The 16,118-nt window shown below is 62.3% G+C and overlaps 1 protein-coding gene across 1 annotated transcript; it reads right to left on the bottom strand.

Annotated features, from left to right (window-relative positions):
• Positions 1-237: 237 nt before the first annotated feature.
• On the bottom strand, positions 238-15,830 carry Lmtk3 (lemur tyrosine kinase 3). Its single transcript, XM_042700538.1, has 15 exons — positions 15,755-15,830; positions 14,846-14,979; positions 14,430-14,580; positions 13,896-13,972; positions 13,311-13,429; positions 8,519-8,606; positions 8,084-8,232; positions 6,928-7,012; positions 6,717-6,838; positions 6,468-6,617; positions 3,634-6,110; positions 1,722-2,131; positions 998-1,133; positions 658-795; positions 238-304 (listed from the first exon to the last, which is right to left on the bottom strand). Exons 1-15 carry the CDS (start codon positions 15,828-15,830, stop codon positions 288-290), a joined length of 4,329 nt encoding a protein of 1,442 aa, XP_042556472.1. The 3' UTR covers positions 238-287.
• Between the last annotated feature and the right edge of the window lie 288 nt (positions 15,831-16,118).

Raw genomic sequence — 16,118 nt, 5'->3', positions numbered from 1 at the left:
GTTCATTCAGTTCAGTTCCAAGAAAAGTGACTTTCTGGGAAGGTCGAGGGGCTTCTTGCCTCATGTGGCACCGAGGGGATCGGGGGCGTCAGGGGAGGTGGCTGGGGGGCTCGGGGGCGGGGGGCCGGGGCCTCCCGTTTGGCACGTGGTGGGGGGCGGGGAGGGCCCGGCCTCGGGAGCCTCCCCGGAGGCGGCGTCTGCAGCAGTGGCAGTGACTCCGTCATCCACACAGGATTCCACTCTCAGCCCCTCGTCTGGGGGTGCAGGAGGGTCGGGTCTCTGGGGAGTCAGTTCTCCACGGGGCCTGAGGATGGAGACAGTAATGTGAGTTTATGGGGAAGGGCCAGGCTCTTGGCTTCTGGGTCACTCGCGGAGCTACACGAGGCCCCCCCATCATCCTGCCCTCCCTCCGTCCTCGCCGGCCAGCCCAGCCACAGGCCCACGGTGAGACCGCGCCCCCCTCCCCGGGCTTCCGCATCCGCAATGGAGCTGCCCAATACTTTTTCCTACGGGAGCCAGGTGGGGGGAAACTGAGACTGGGGGTGTGGGGGTGCGGCGTGACAGCTCAAGACCATGGGTCTTGGTTCTGAGCTGGCTGAGGGAGAACCAAGAAGGAAGAGGCCACAAGTCCAGAGATGGACCAGGAGGTAACGGTACCTGCGGGCCGGGCGTCGGGGGCCCGAGTGGGGGGCCCCGGGGTCTCCAGTGCAGGCGAGACGGAGAAGCGGGAGAAGCACAGGGGGGGCCCGGGCGGGGGGAGGAGGGGGAAATCCTCCGCCCACTCGAAACTGCCTCCTGCCAGGATAGAAGAGCGCGGGCACCCATCAGACACGCGGGTCCCCGCGCTCCCGCTCCCGTGCAGGCTCCGCTCCTCCCAGGCCCCACCTCCGAGGTCCTCGCAGCCAGCCCTGCCCACATTGGCTCCGCCTTTCCCCTTCCTGGGCCAACTCCCCACGCCCGCTGTCGGCCCCGCCCCCAAGCGGTCCTCTTCCCTCACCAAAGCCGCTGTCGTTGCTGGGAAACCCATCTCCGGGGGTGGCGGGGTGGGGAGGCGTCGGGGGCGCTGGGGGCGTTGATGGGTCCGTGTCCCCCTCGGGGGGGCCCTGCACGCTCAACTCGTTGGTTGGTGTCTCCTGGGACGGCAAACGAATGGAACGGAGAGGGGATGAACCCCCAGTCACGGCCACCCACTGTGTCCCCCTAACAGGTGGAAACGGCTGCTAACACTGACCTCACTCTCTGCAGCGGAGGCCTAGCCCTCAATCTGCCTGGGAAGCCTTGGGTCAGCCTTAAACCTAATCTCCTTACCTGACTACAGAGGGCTCCGCCCACCGATAAGCCACGCCCACACCCGGAATGCTATCCCTAACCCAATACGATCTCTACGTCCCGCTCCGCCCACTGTCAGGCCACGCCCGCTTCGGAGGGGGGGTGCTCTCCTCTTTCTGCTCTGCCAGTCAGATGCCCTAACCCAAAGCGATCTCAAAGCCGCCCCCATCCGCCCCGTCTGCCACCCCGTCCGTCCCACCTACCTCCCATATGTGGGCCTCAGGTGGCCGACTTGGGGGCCTGGAACCACCTTCCTCCTAGGCCCTCCGAGCTGGTCTCAAAACGTAGCCCACCCAGGCTTGGCAACCCCGCCCCTGGCCCCGCCCCTGGCCCCGCCCCCAAGACGACCGGCTTGTTCAGCCCCGCCCCCTCAGCAGGCCCCGCCCCCGTACCTGGTCGAAGAGGTAGACGGTCACGTCCCCGTGGAAGGAGACCATCTTGCGCTTCCTCTCCAGCTCGCTGTCCTCCGAGTCGTCGGCCCCGCGCGGAGACTTGAGCAATCCCCGCAACGGCCGGGCCGCGTCCGCGTCGGCGCTGCTCACCACGACGGGCACCGGGGCTGCCCGCGTCCTCCCGGAGCCCCGAGGTCCCGCCGCCGCGCCCGCCGCCTCCTCGTCCTCCTCCTCGTCCTCGTCCTCGTCCTCCCCGTCCTCCTCCGCCGGCCCCGGCGACCCCGCCCCGCCGGCCTCCCCGCCAGCCGCCCCGCCGTCCGCGCCCTCCCACGGGGGCCGCCGCGGGCCCGGGCCCGGGAACGGCGTGAGCGAGAGTGGCGGGAGCGCCAGCGACAGCCGGGAGAGCTTGGCTGCGAGGGGAGAGATCGGTGAGCCTCGCCCTGGGAAAACCGAGGCAGGCTCTCCCACCTAGCTGTTGGGGGGGGCGGGTGGGGAGGAGTAGGGACGCCCCGCTGCTCTCCATCTCCTGCCCAGGTTCTCCCCATAACCGCCCCCCCCCCCCCGGCCCAGGTGTCCCGGACCAGCCGATGCCTCATGCTGTCGAGATCTCCAACCCCAGCTGTGGAGACCTCCAACCCCAGGGGCAGCTGCCCCATTACAAATGCTGTTCCCGCCGTCCAAATGCCCGCATTCCCTCCAGCCTTGGAAGACCAGGTGTCAGGCCACCTGCTGTGTGTCTGTGCCAGTGTGGTCAGTGTTGGACTGGTCTGGCTCATCCAAGGGGTCAACCCCAGGCCCCGAGCACATCCACGGTGTTTGTGGGACTCCAGATCTCTGGGGCATCTTAGCTACTCAGTCCCAACATTTTCCCACTTCCAGACACAGCTGGTCACACACTTCCCACACCTTTAGAAACAGTAATGTTCAAATTCCTAGGCCCTGAGAAAAGGCCTTGTGTACAGTAGCCTGGGTAAGGGCCTGATCTGAAGCCCAGCCGTGGGTGGCCCAGAGCCTAACACACTGGGGAGACACCTCAGCTCATTGGAAAGTAGAGCAGAGACCACAGGTGACAGCCTGGGGCCCTGACTGCCCTACTTGCCCCACCCCATTGGTTTCCTTTGAATTGGTTGTAACCAGTTTTGAAATCCTTAGAGTGTGGGCCAGGCTCAGTGATGTGTGCCTTTAATCCCAGCTACTCAGGAGGTAGAGGTCAGAAGGCTTCGTGGTTCTGGGCCAGCCACATCTCATCAAATAAGTCAGGCACAGTGGTACAGGCCTGTCCTCCCAGTTGTGGGGGAGGCAGAGGAAGAGGGATTGTGGTCTGAGGTCAATCTAGGCCAAAACAGGAGACCCTATATGAACTAAAGGGTCAGGGGCATGGCTCAAGCAGTAGTACATCTGCCTAGCAACTGTGAGTCCCTGAGTTCAAATCCCTGCACTGTCAAAAGGAAAACTAGAGCATTGGTTTAGCAGGGAGAAACTAGAGTGGACTGCCTGAGACAGCGTCCACAGCACCCAGACAGCACCTCATACCCCCTCTCCCTTCCCAGCTTCCCTTGTACTCTGCCCCATGGACACCTGACTTGGATCCCCTGGTCCAAAGGTCCTATGAGAACAAAGCAGACACTGAGAGTGGTGTCTGAGGCCTGAGTTAAAGGTTTTGCACTTCCTAACCTACTGCACTCTGTGGCTGCCTATCAAATAGATGTCCTCCCTGTCATTGGATCTTAGCAGCTAGGGAAACTGAGGCTCAGACCTGGAAGGACATTTGCCCAAGGCTGCGGCGGAAAGGAGGGACAGGGCTGGGATGGAGGCCCAGGTTGTTCTGCGTTCATTACTGGCCCGGTCCAGGCAGACCTGCTGCTCCTGCCACCCCAAGCCTGACTTCCACTGCCCCCCACAGCCTCCTCACCTTTGATCTGTTCGCTGTTCCCCTGAGGGGGGCCCAAGTCCAAGAACAGTCGTGGCATCTCGGGGCCCTTCCTCTCGGGCTTGGGGGGGTCCCCGTCTCCGCTGGGTGCTGTGTCTCCGTCGGCCCTGGGGTCTGGGACCCCGGGGGGGTCTCCCTCGGAGGCCACCTCCGGCCGGACCCTCGGGGGCACTGGCTCCAGCCTCCTCGCCGGGGCCTCCGGTGGCGGCGGCAGCGGCGGTGGCCTCTTGCTGTCTCCCCATCCGGCCTTTGCGTCCGCGCCGTTTTCGGGGCCTCCGCCGGGGCCCCCCGTCCCCACGTCCGCCGGGGCTCGGCCCCCATTCCCGAGGTCCAGCCTCCCAGTCTCGAGGACTCTCCTCTCGGTCCCGGGGTCCAGCGTCCCGTTCTTGGGGGCTGGGCCACGAGGGCCAGGGGCCGTCTCCAAGCCGTTCTGGGCCCAGGGCCCCTGGCCGCAGGTGGGGGCTCTCTCCAGGGAGGTCTCTGGGGCTGGACCCCCAGTCCCGGGCGTCTTCTCCTGGGGCCCCGGGGACCTCCAAGGCCCAGTCTCCGGTGGGCTCCCCGTGTTCCTGGGGAGCCTCAGGCCCCCATTCGCGGGCGCCTTCTCCCCCCGGCTCTTTGGGGACGTCGGCCCCCCATTCACCAGCGCCTTCTCCCCGGCCTCTGGGGACCTCAGCTCCCCATTCTCCAGGGGCCTCGCCTTCCTCCTTGGCGGCGTCAGCTCCCCATTCTCCAGCACTGTCTCGTCCCTCTCTGGGGACCCCAGTCCCCCGTTCTCGGCCGTCTTCTCCGGGCCCGGGGCTGCCTGGCCCCCGTTCGGCGAGGCTGTCACCCCGCTCCCGTTCCCGGGGAGGCTCGGGCTGGGGGCTGTCTGGGCGCCGCTGCTCGGGGCTGGCGGGTCCGGGCTCGGGCCCGGGGGAGCTGTCTCTCGGCTCGCGGGGGGGCCTCTCCCCGCCTTCCTGGGCGCCGGGGGCCCCGGGCCCCCCAGGAGGTTCCTGGTCACGCCCTCCCGCAGGGACTCGAGCAGCTGCTCGGTGCTCACTTGCACTACGAAGCTCGGCTTCTCCTGCGGCCCGGGGGCCGGGAGGGGACCCGGGTCTGGGGGTGGCCGGGGCGCTCCGGGGTCGGGCGGCTCGGGGGGAGCCCGCGGCCGAGGGACCCCTTCCTCCTCGGCCGCCCCCCCACCGGGGAAGGCTCCCTCGGGGGAAAAAGGGGTCTCGGTCTCGTAGCCGCTGTCCCCCGGCTTGGGGCCCGGCGACGACAGGCCGGAGCCAGGACTGGCCAGGGCCGACGGGGGGTCGGGGGACGCGGCCGGCTCGGCGGGGGCCCGGGGAGGCGGCGGTGGAGGGGGGGGAGCGGGGGGCGGCCCCCGCCCGGGGTACTGGGGCGCCGCGGCCCCCATGAGAGGGTCCAGAAACTCGGGGGGGGCCGGCGCGGGGGGGACCAGAGGCAGGTCGGCCAGGGAGCCGCGCTCGGCCCGCAGGGACGAGTCGTCCTCCGGGGGGTGCGGGCAGCCCAGCGCGGGGTGCCCCCCCCAGCCGGCCACGGCGTCCCCCCGCTCCAGGGGCAGGCAGGCGCAGGGGCCCTCGCGGCTGCACAGCGGACAGGGGAGGGGACCCCGGCGGCCGGGCCCCCCGCCCAGGCTGCTGCTGCCCTCCCCGGGGGAGCTGCCCTCCTCCTCCTCCTCCTCTTCCTCCTCCTCCTCGGCCCAGGCCGCACCCCGCTCCCCCAGCACCTCGGCGGGGTCTCCGGCCAGGGTCTCCCCGGCGCCCCGGCCCTCGGGGTCCCAGCCGCTCAGCAGGAAGCTGCCGGCCGCGGCCTGGGCAGCGAAGGGCCGCGGCGCCGGGAAGAGGGGGGAGGCCCAGGTCTCGGACACGAGCTGGGGGACCTCGGACGGGGCCTGGGGGGCCGGGGCGGCGGGCACACCCGGGTCCAGGGGGTCCCAGTCGTTGGGGAAGAGGGGCTCGGGCGGGGAGCCATGCTCCTCCAGGCGGATGTAGTACTCGCTGCTCACCGAGGGGCTGCGGGCGCTGATGACGGGCAGCACGCTGGGCGTGGACAGCGCCTCGTAGAAGGGGTTGGAGGGGTTGGCGTGGGGGGCCGGGGGCGCGGACGCCGGCTGCCACGGGGGCGCCCCCCCGCCGCGGCCCGCGCCTCGCCGCGCCTTCTCCCACAGGCACTCGAGGTTGAGGCCGCGGCTGCTCTCGGTGACCGTGAGCACGTCGTCAGGGTCGGCCCCGGGGAAGCCATCCAGCAGGGGGAACGGCGAGGACAGGGTCCCCGGGCGGGGGGCGCTGTGCGAGGGGGGCCAGGGCCAGGGGAAGGGGCCGTCGCGGGGCGGCGGCGGCGGCGGCGGCGGCCGTGGCGGCCGCTCCGACAGCAGGTAGGTGAGCTGCAGCTGCAGGTCGGACGCCGAGGGCCGCTGGGCCGGGGGCCGCCAGCAGGACTGCAGGATGTCGTACCTGGAGGGAGGGGGAAAGGGAGGGGAAAGGAGGGGAGGGGAGGGGAGGGGAGGGGTGAGCGGGGCAGAGCCCCCAGAGCGGCGACAGAGACCCCCAGGGGCCGGGTGGAGGCCCCGGGACACGGAGCCGGGGGAGGAGCCGGCCGGGGTGGGGCGGGGTCAGTGGGCGGGGTCGGAGAACCTCCCCTTCCATCCCCCCCCATCTCCGCCACTCAGCGCCTCCGTGTTCCCCTCCAGGTCATGGCAGAGGCAGAGCGGATGTCCCCTGTCCACTCCTGGGGCCCAGGGAGGGCGAGTGGGGGTGCTGAGGGGTGACCTCGGGCAGCCCGCCCACCCCACCCCCGCACCCCCCACTCACCAGTAGTCCGCGTAGGGCAGCTTGAGCCTGGGGCGGGCCAGCTTCACGTGCTGCTGGCGGACCACGAAGGCCAGGACCTCCTCGTCTGACAGATGGCGGTAGGGCTGAGCCCCAAATTCAAACAGCTCCCACAGGGTCACCCCCAAGGACCTGCGCGGGGCGGGGGGCAGAGAGGCTGAACCCCCGCCCGGCGCCTGGGGGTCCGGCCCGCCCCATCGGGAGTCCTCGGGTCCCTCTCCCCCGCCTCACCAGATGTTGCTCTCCCGGCTCTGATCGACCACCATGAAGGTCCCATGCAGCTCCCCCAGCAGCTCGGGCGCCGCCCAGCGCAGCGGGATCCACAGGCGCTCGGGCGTCAGGTAGTAGTCCTCCTGGGGACCGGCGGGACCTGTGGGTCAGGAGGGTCGGGGGATCCCCCTCCGGGGATCCCGCCGCCGCCCGTCCGCCCGAGGCCGCCCACCTTGTAGTTGCTGTGCGCCAGCCCGTAGTCCCCGATGCGCACCGTGAGGTCGGAGGTCAACAAGCAGTTGCGCAGCGCCAGGTCGCTGGGGAAGCGGGGGCGGAGCTAGCGAGTGAGGCCCCGCCCACAGGCCCCAGCATAGACCTGCCCCTGGAGACCCCGCCCACTCACACTCTGACTCCTCCCCCACAGCCCCGCAGTAGTCTCTCTACGCCCCTCTCCTCATTCCTCCTCCACCCCTAGAAACCTCTCCACTCTGCCTTCTTCCTTTGCCGGGTCGCTCTCCTGGCACAGCCCCTCCTCTCTGGCTCCTCCCACTTCGCTCCCAGACTCCCCCTCTATTAGCTCCTCCCTCTTCCTTGGCCACTCCCCTTCTTTGTGGGCTCCTCCTCCCCAGCTCCGCCTTTTGTCCGGCCCATCTCCTGTGAAGGCCCCTCCTCCTTTATCCTTCTCTTAGAGGTTCCTCCCATACTTGGCTCCTCCCCATTTGTGTTGGTCCCTCCCCTGGCCCCCCTCTTATCTCCTGGCCCCTCCCTGTCTGTATTGGCTCCTCCCCATGTGCTGGCTCCTCCCTTGTCCCATCTCTTCTGATCCCTCCCCATCTCTATTGGCTCCTCCTTGGTGCTGCCTGCTTCTTAGCCCCTCCCCATCGGTTGGCCCCTCCCTTGACTCTGCCTCTTTCCTGACCCCTGACCATGTTGGTTCTGCCTCTTTCCTAAACCCTCCCCATCACTACTGGCTCCTCTCTTGGCCCAGCCCATTTCCTGTCCCCTCCCTGTCTGCTGGGCCCTCCCCTGGCTCCGCAAAATTTCCTAGCCCCTCCCCATCACGATTGGCTCCTCCACTGGCCCCGCCTTTTCCTAGCCCCTCCCCATCGCAGTTGGCCCCTCCCTTGACCCCGCCTTTTCCCTAGCCCTGCTCAGCACGATTGGCTCCTCCTTAGCCCCGCCTACTTCCTGCCCCCTCCCTGTCTACGTTGGCTCCTCCTCCTGAGCCCCTCCGTGCCTGGGTTGGCTCCTTTCCTGTTCCTCTGCCGTCCCTGTTGGCCTGTCCTCCCTGGACTCCCGTCGTCTGTCTGGGTTTAGAGCGGGCCACTCCCGACCCCCCTACCCTGGGCTTCTCCCCAGCCCGGTCCCGGAGCTCCGGGCCTGCCCACCTATGCACGTAGTTGTGCGAGTGCAGGTGCGCCAGGCCACGGGCGATCTCCAGGCCCATCCTTTGCAGGGTCCGCAGGTCTCGAGGGGGCAGTTCGGGGGACAGGCCCTCGGGGGGCCGCTGGGCCCGGAGGTATCGTTTCAGGTCCCCCTGGGAGGGAGGCGGGCATGGATCACTACATAGTCCCTGCCAGACATTGTTCTGAAGGAGGGGGGGAGGGGAGGAAGCAGTCTCTCCGAGCCTCAGTTTCCCTTGAAGTGTGAAAAGAGTAATGACAGATCCACATTGCCTGCTGGCTCAGAGCAGCCATGCATCCAGGAAACCTCAAGAAATGTTAAGGCCGGCACCCAGATGTCTCGTAGTGATGATGGGAGAGGTCGGGGGCTCCTGGGACCCACTTGCCCTCCTCCCCCATCACCCAGTCCCAGCCCCTCACCAGCTGACAGAACTCCATGATCAGCAAGAAGGGCAGCGTCTCCACACATAGGCCCAGGCACTGGAGGACGTTGGGGTGCTGCAGGCTTCTGTGGGGGAACCAGGAGAAGGAAGCATCAGGAGAGGGAGGGGCCAGTGTAGGGGGAGGAGCCAGGAGGGAAGTGGGAGGGGCCAGGGGAGGCGAGTGGGAGAGGAGTCAGGAGGGGAGGGGCCAGGAGAGGAGTGGGCGGGACTACGGTCCAGCCTCACTGTCCAGCCCAACTTCAGCTCAGGCTCTGGCCTCAGTTTCCTCTCCGGCAGTATCTGCCCACCCAACCCCATCTCTTCTCAGGCACCGCCCTGGCTGGCCTGCAACAGGCGGCCTCAGAGGTCCCTGCCTCTCCTCCCTCTTCCCCTTCAACCTTACCCCGCTCCTGCCCTCTCCCACCTTCCCCCCTACACAAACACACCCCTCAGCTCCAGCCTCAGTTTGTCCCTGGCTTCTATGGCTCTCGGTTGTCCCCCAAGGGCTGGTGTCACCCAGCCCCTGCTCAGGCTCTTGCGGGGAGGACACCCTGCCTTCCCCAAGCTCCTAGCCTTGGCTCAGGCCCCAGCTTCAATCTCAGCTCCGCATCGCCCCCCAGTGGTGAGCCGGCCATGGCCCACCTGCACCCTCAGTGTGGAATCACCAGTAAGTCATTGCACCTCTCCCTACCTCTGTTTACCTCATCTGAAAAGTGGGGGGAAGGGTACTAACCCCCTCATATGGGTATTGCAGGTTTAGTGGATCAGTGAGGAGATGGGACGTGGTGGGGAGAGGTTTGAGTTATTACTGCTTTTTATTTTGTATTTTAAGACAGGGTCTGGCTGTGTATCCCGGGCTAGTCTGGAACGCTCAATTTTTTTTTCTTTTCTTTTCTTTTTTTTTTTTTTGCCAGTCCTGGGCCTTGAACTCAGGACCTGGGCACTGTTCCTGAGCTTCTTTTGATCAAGGCTAGGGCTCTACCACTTGAGCTACCACTTCCAGCTTTTTCTGTGTATGTAGTACTGAGGAATCGAACCCAGGGCTTCATGCATGCTACTCTACCACTAAGCCACATTCCCAGCCCACTCTACTGTCAATCTTCTTGCTTCAGGCTTCTGAGAGCTGAGATTACAGGCATCTACCACCATGCCCAGCACTATCACTGTTCTTTTTATTCTAACATGTGTTGGGCTTTATTTTTGCCTTCAATTCTAACTGCATTTCCAGGAAGTCTTTTTCTGATCCCAGATTTTCCCATATGCTTGCTTCTCCCAGTGCCTGGAACACACTTCCCACAATGCTTTGCATAACAGATACCTCCTCGTTTCCCTGTCCAAAGGGCCTGTTTCTGTCACATAATGTCCCTGCCCTTTCCTTATGGGCCTTGTCATTCTCGAATACTTTCTCTTTTTACTCTTTATTTAGCTTGGGTTTGGAGACAGGCCGTCACTGCATAGAGCAGCCTGGCCTGAAACTTATCATTTCTTCTAAGTGCTGGGATTACAGACATGAATTAACACACTACACCAGGTGTACAATCAAACCAAACATGGGGAAGGGCGGTTCCCTTCATACCTATCTATTTTGGAGTCTGAGAGAGCATTAAGCATGTCAGACTTCACACTCCAGGACTCTTCCTGAAGTGGGTACACAGTGTTGTTTTCTTTTCTTTTCTTTTAAGTGGGTACACAGTGAGTTGTTTTCTTTTCTTTTCTTTTTTTTTTTTTTTTTGGTCAGTTGTGGGGCTTGAACTCTGGACCTGGACACTACTCCTGAGCTCTTCAGCTCAAGGCGAGCGCTCTACCACTTGAGCCACAATGCCACTTCCGGTTTTCTAGTGGTTTACTGGAGATAAAAGTCTCCCAGACTTTCCTGCCTGGGCTGGCTTTGAACCACGATCCTCAGATCTCAGCATCCTGAGTAGCTAGGATGACAGGCGTGAGCCACTGGCGCCCAGCTTGAGTTGTTTTCATTCTGATATCAGCACTAAGGGGCTGTCATCCTGCTTGAATGAAAACCATGCATCTAGCTGCCACATGCTAGGACCTGAGAAATGGCTGGTGCTAGTAAACTGAGGCTGATGGAGGAAGAAGGAATCCTTAGCTGACTGTCACACTGCAGGATGATGGCCCCTGCATGCCATGCAGAAGGAAATGAAGGCTCAGAGATGTGAAGTGACTTGCCCGGAATTACACAGCTGCGATCTGATCTCAGTGCAGTGCTGTGCTGTCCTACAGAACTTTCCCTGAAGACAAAACCATACCAGGCCAGGGGCAAACATGATCCCATGTGGCCACTCGAAATGTGGAAAGTGTGGCTGGGTAAAATGACGCTTAATGACTGCTGGTTTGAATTTTCTTTCTTCCTCCCTTTCTTCTTCTTTTTTTTTTTTTTTTCTTTTTTGGTATGGTAGTTTAAACTTAGGGCTTTGCGCTCCATAAGCCGGTGCTCTACTGCTTGAGCCACATCTCTAGCCCAAGTTATTCTACTTATTATTGACATAGGGTCTAGTTTTTTCCCTTGACCAGCCAACTTGGACAGTGATCCTCCTATTTATTCTTCCTACAGCTGGGATGACAGGCCCACACCACCATGACCCAATTAGGGATTGAGATGGAGGGGTAGGCCAGGACCAGCCTTGAGCCGCAATCCTCCCGTCTCAGCATGAGCCGCTAATGTCTGGCTGCTGTCATTGAGTTTGCTTTAAATGTAAACAGCCATTTGTGGTTAGCGGTTTGTCAGCAATGGAATAGGCAGAGACAGGCGATAAGAGGGAAATTAATGACAAACTGGGATATGAGCTATGAAAGAAAAAAAAACAAAAAACAAAAAATCATACAAGATGGTATCACGGACTATTCCAGGCCCCTTGTACATGGGGGTCAGTAAATAAGGACAAAACTGAAAAGAGGAAGCTGGGTGCCAGTTGCTCACACCTGTACTCTTAGCTACTCAAGAGGCTGAAATCTGAGGACTGAGTTTTGAGGCAAGCAAGTCCATGAGACTTACCTCCAATGAATCACAGAAAAAGCCAGAAGTGGGCTGGGAAGTTGGCTCATTGGTAGAGCGCTTGCCTTGCATGCCTGAGGCCCTGGGTTCGATTCCTCAGCACCACATAAGCAAAAAGAAAAAAGCCGGAAGTGGCGCTGTGGCTCAAGTGGTAGAGCGCTAGCCTTGAGCTGAAGAGCTGAGGGACAGCGCCCAGGCCCAGAGTTCAGGCCCCACGACCGGACCCAAAAAAAAAGAAAAAGAAAAAGCCAGAAGTGGCGTTATGGCTCAAGTGGTAGAGCGCTAGCCTTGAGCAAAAGGAGTTCAGAGACAGCACCCAGGCCCAGAGTTTAAGCCCAAAAGAAAAAAGAAGTGAAAAGAGGAAGGGAGCCCCCAACTTCAAGCTGGAGATGAAGAAACAAGCCGTGACACTCTAGAGAAAGGGAGAAACAAAAGCCAAGGTCCTGTGGCAGGAAAGAGGCTGCTGTGTAGGAGAGTGAGGGGATAGTAGCCACAAGGGCAGAGAAGCCAGGTGCAGGTGGCTCACGCCTGTCATCCTAGCTACTTCAGGAGGCTGAGATCTGAGGATCACGGTTCAAAGCCAGCCCAGGCAGGAAAGTCTGTGAGACTCTTATCTCCAATTAACCACTAGAAAACCCGAAGTGGCTCTATGGCTCAGGTGCTAGAGTGCTTGCCTTGAGCTGAAGAGCTGAGGGACAGCGCCCAGGCCCAGAGTTCAAGCCCCACAACCGACAAAAAAAATTAAAAGGGAGGCTGGGAAGGTGGCTCAGTGGTAGAGTGCTTGCCTTGCATGCTTGAGGCCCTGGGTTCGATTCCTCAGCACCACATAAGCAAAAAGAAAAAAGCCGGAAGTGGCGCTGTGGCTCAAGTGGTAGAGCGCTAGCCTTGAGCTGAAGAGCTGAGGGACAGCGCCCAGGCCAAGTTCAGGCACCACGACCAGACCCAAAAAAGAAATTAAAAAAATAAATAAATAAAAAGGGCCCCACAGAAGAATGGGACTGCCCCAGGAGCAATAGGGAACCATCATGGGGTGAGTGTCAAAGTCCACTCAAGTCTCAGGGTGAACTTGACGTTTACCAACGGTTCTGATAAGGAATTTGCGTACACAGCCTTTCCATATCAGGAGACTCTACCTCTGCGTGAAATTATCAGGCAAATGTTTACTCAGAGTGGAGGCAGAGCTCTGTAGTGATCTCCTCAAACCACTGCAACACTGCAGTGGCCCTCTTTCTGAGCTCACTTACCAAATGACGATCTGGGGGTGCTCAGCTCAGGTCTTGCTGCAGGTCCCTAGCTCTGGGCTCCAGGAGGGAGAGACTGAGCTAAGAGGCACACAGCCAAGAAGAGAATCTGGGGTTTGAAGCCAGACTTGGCCCCATCCTGAACCCCTTCCACCTCCATGAAGGGTAAACCTAGCACACACCCTCAGGAGGCTGAGATCTGAGGGTCACAGTTTGAAGCCAGCCTGAGAAGGAGAGTCTATGAGATTCTGATCTCCAGTGAACCATCAAAAAAGCTGGAGTTAGGGCTGGGAAGGTGGCTTAGTGGTAGAGTGCTTGCCTAGCAAGCATGAAGCCCCGGGGTTCGATTCCTAAGTACCACATAAAGAGAAAAGGCCAGAAGTGACGCTCTGGCTCAAGTGGTAGAGTGCTAGCCTTGAGCAAAAGAAGCTCGGGGACAGTGCCCTGACCCTGAATTCAAAACCTAGGACTGGCACCAAAACAAAACAAAAAAGCCCCCTTCGCCTATGGATTTCTAGAACACACATCCACTGAGATACCTGTAGGGCTGAGCTTCGGAGATGAACTTGCGCTGCTCCAGGGGCCCAGCACTGGCCCTGAGCTCCTTCACCACCACCTGGGCCGGGGTGTAGTCAGAGAAAATCTCCCCCAGGATCACCTGGCCAAGGGGCACCTCAGAATCAGGGACAGCCATGTCTCCAGCCCGTCCCTCCTCCACCGCCAGCTCCATCTTACAGCTTCTGATCCACCCCCCTTCCAGCCCCTCCTTCGTCTCCCACCTCCCCTGTCCCCCAGCAGACACAGGGTGAGACTCACGGGCCCAAAGTCCGATGGACGCAGGGACGGATGGAAGGATGGACAGACGGACGGATGCGTGGAGAGCCAGGTGACGAGGTGGAGTGGCCAATGGAGTGAGGAGGGAGATGCTGACCGACAGATGTGGGGTGGGTGGGGGTGGGCCGGGTGGGAGCAGGTGAGGGGCGGACGTAGGGGGGATGGGTGGGCTGGGGGGGGTTGAGAGGGGCAAATGAAAAATGGTGAGAGCGAGGCAGGGATGGACACAGAACAGGAGTCCAGGCCAGGATTGTGTGCCCCCTTGTCCCCCAGCCCTCAGCCCCACTCACCTTCCCAAACCAGCCGCTCCCAATCTCCTGTAGATAGCTGAGATGCTGGCGGCTAAGGCCCAGGGGGGTGGTCATGTCTGAAGAGGGGGTGGGAGGGGGAGGCCCTTGAGCATCTCTTTCCTCCCAGGGACACCATCCAATTCAGTGAAGACTGGGGTCCAAGCAGACACCAATCTCCTTCCATTGGCTGCGCCAACATTCCATAACAGGATCTGAGCCTTCTCATTGGCTGTCCACAAGATTCCAACATCCAATCAGCCCTCTCCTTTGGCCTCCCAAGTTCCAATGACTTGAGTTCAGGCCTCTCATTGGCTACCTCGGAGATTGAGATCGAGGCTGATCTCAGCCTCCCCGGTTCCCCAAAGCATCTCCACATCTGGTTTAGGATATTAAGCAATGGCTCCCCGCCAAGATGATCTGTCTGCCTCTCTCACTTCCAAGAAACTAGCCTTCCTTCCTCTGCCTTTCATTGAAGAAAAGGTCCTCAGGGACCTACAGCCCTGTGCCCCCCAGGACCCTGGGCTGGTGCAGTACCTGAATGTGCAGGCTGCGGGGCTGGCATTGGCAGGGAGACCTCAGCCAGAGGGAGAATGTAGACATCAGGCAGCGACTGCGAGGAGGAGGTCTCCTCTGCAGGGGGGGTGTACTCCCCAGAGCAGTCCTCCCCTTCGGGGTTCTCAAACTCCTGGAGCCAGGAGAGGAGAAAAACATGGGGCTGAGAGGCGTGCCAGCATTATCTCATAACTGCCCCCCATGCCATCTGCCCTCACCCCCAAGTCCCAGCCCAACTTCCACCCCAGTGTCTAGATCCCAGAGCCTGGTCTGCACAACTTCAAGCCAGGTGTGCTCTCAGGCTTGCTGCCCCTCCCCGGCCAACCACCTGGGGTAGAGAAGGGCCTTGCTGGGGTCCCCCAGACCCCGCCCCCAGGCAGCCCCTTCAGCCATCTCACCTTGAAGCCAACATCACCCCTTTTGCAGCACAGACAGGTGAGGAGGAGAAAGATGAAGGCCAGCAGGCCAGAGCAGGAAATGAGGACCACAGCGTAGGGAGGAGCCAGGGGGGCCCGGCCAAGGGCGAATCCGTCTGTGGGTACAGGTTCGGACTAGGCTTCAAGCCATTGGCTCTTGTGCTCCATGCCCCTCCCATCCTGTTGTAGTCTTAGACTACAACTCCCATGGTGCTCTGCGACCAGAGGCCCCTTGGCAGAAAGGCTGGGTGGCCCAGCGGTATTGTGGGAGTTGTAGTTTGCGGCCTTCCCAGGTGGCTGGGCTGGGGGTGAGGTCCCTTCTGTAGCCCCAAGCTGGGGTCCCCCACCGCATCCTTTCACCCCAGGTTTGGATGAATTCCAGGGAGGATGAAGACAAGGAATGTGAGGCGATAGTGAGGGCTGGAACCGTGAGAATTTAACATACGCTGGTGGGGACAGCCTGCTTATCCCCCATTTAAAGAGGGGGTGATTGCCAGATGAAAGCTGGGGGCAGAAGCTGGTGCCCCTGAGCCCCACCTGGCCCGGCCCAGGCGGCGGGGCTGGGGCCTCTCCTAAGGGCGCTGGGAGCGCAGGCTTGCCCTCTATTCCCCAGCCCAAGCCCAGGGCCCCCCAAAAGCAGAGACAGCCGCTTAGGCTGTGTTCCCCCCGAGGCCCCAGTTCTCCCGGGGCCCTGTCCTTCCCCGCCCGCGCCCGCACACACTCGCGTGCACACACACACTCGCGTGCGCGCACACAGGCGTGCACACACACCCGGCCCCCAGGCCCTGCAGCCCCAGGCCCAGCCCGGCGCGCGGGGGGCGCGCACAGGTGATGGAGGCCGCGGTGGGGGCGGGGGCCGGGCCCCGCCGATGGCCGGCAGGACGCACTCACCGGGATGGACCGGGGACGCCAGGCAGCCCGAAAGAGAGACGGCCGCGAGGAAGATGAAGGCGCCCGGAGCAGGCATCTTGTCGAGGATGGAAGGGAGGTGCAGGTGGTGGCGGCTGGGGAGGAGGGGGGGCGGGCCCTCAGCCCCCAGCCATGGGGACCCACTCGACCCTGGCCTCCCCTAGCCCAGGAGAGGGGCGGGAGACGCAGCACAGGGGGAGGGAGGGGCTGCTTATTGGCTCAGGTGCCCCCCTCCCCCTATTTGAAGGGATAGACAGATGAAGGGGTGGAGAGGCAGACAGAGGCGAGGAGCTGGGGAGCCGGGGTTGCTGGGGTAGGGGGGGAGAGGGTAGGATGGGGGGGAGCG

Source organism: Dipodomys spectabilis, unplaced genomic scaffold, assembly GCF_019054845.1.
Source record: "Dipodomys spectabilis isolate Male_0828 unplaced genomic scaffold, ASM1905484v1 ptg000266l, whole genome shotgun sequence".
Lineage (NCBI taxonomy): Eukaryota > Metazoa > Chordata > Mammalia > Rodentia > Heteromyidae > Dipodomys > Dipodomys spectabilis.
The sequence above is the reverse complement of the archived record's forward strand: the minus strand, read 5'-3'. Positions and strand labels throughout refer to the sequence as shown.

Coding starts and splice junctions, on each gene's coding strand:
- Lmtk3 (XM_042700538.1), bottom strand. CDS start 15,830: ATGCCTGCTCCGGGCGCCTTCATCTTCCTCGCGGCCGTCTCTCTTTCG. Junction 7,013..8,083: donor TCGCACAACTACGTGCATAG/GTGGGCAGGCCC, acceptor CCGCTTCCCCAG/CGACCTGGCGCTGCGCAACT. Junction 796..997: donor CAGCAACGACAGCGGCTTTG/GTGAGGGAAGAG, acceptor CTATCCTGGCAG/GAGGCAGTTTCGAGTGGGCG.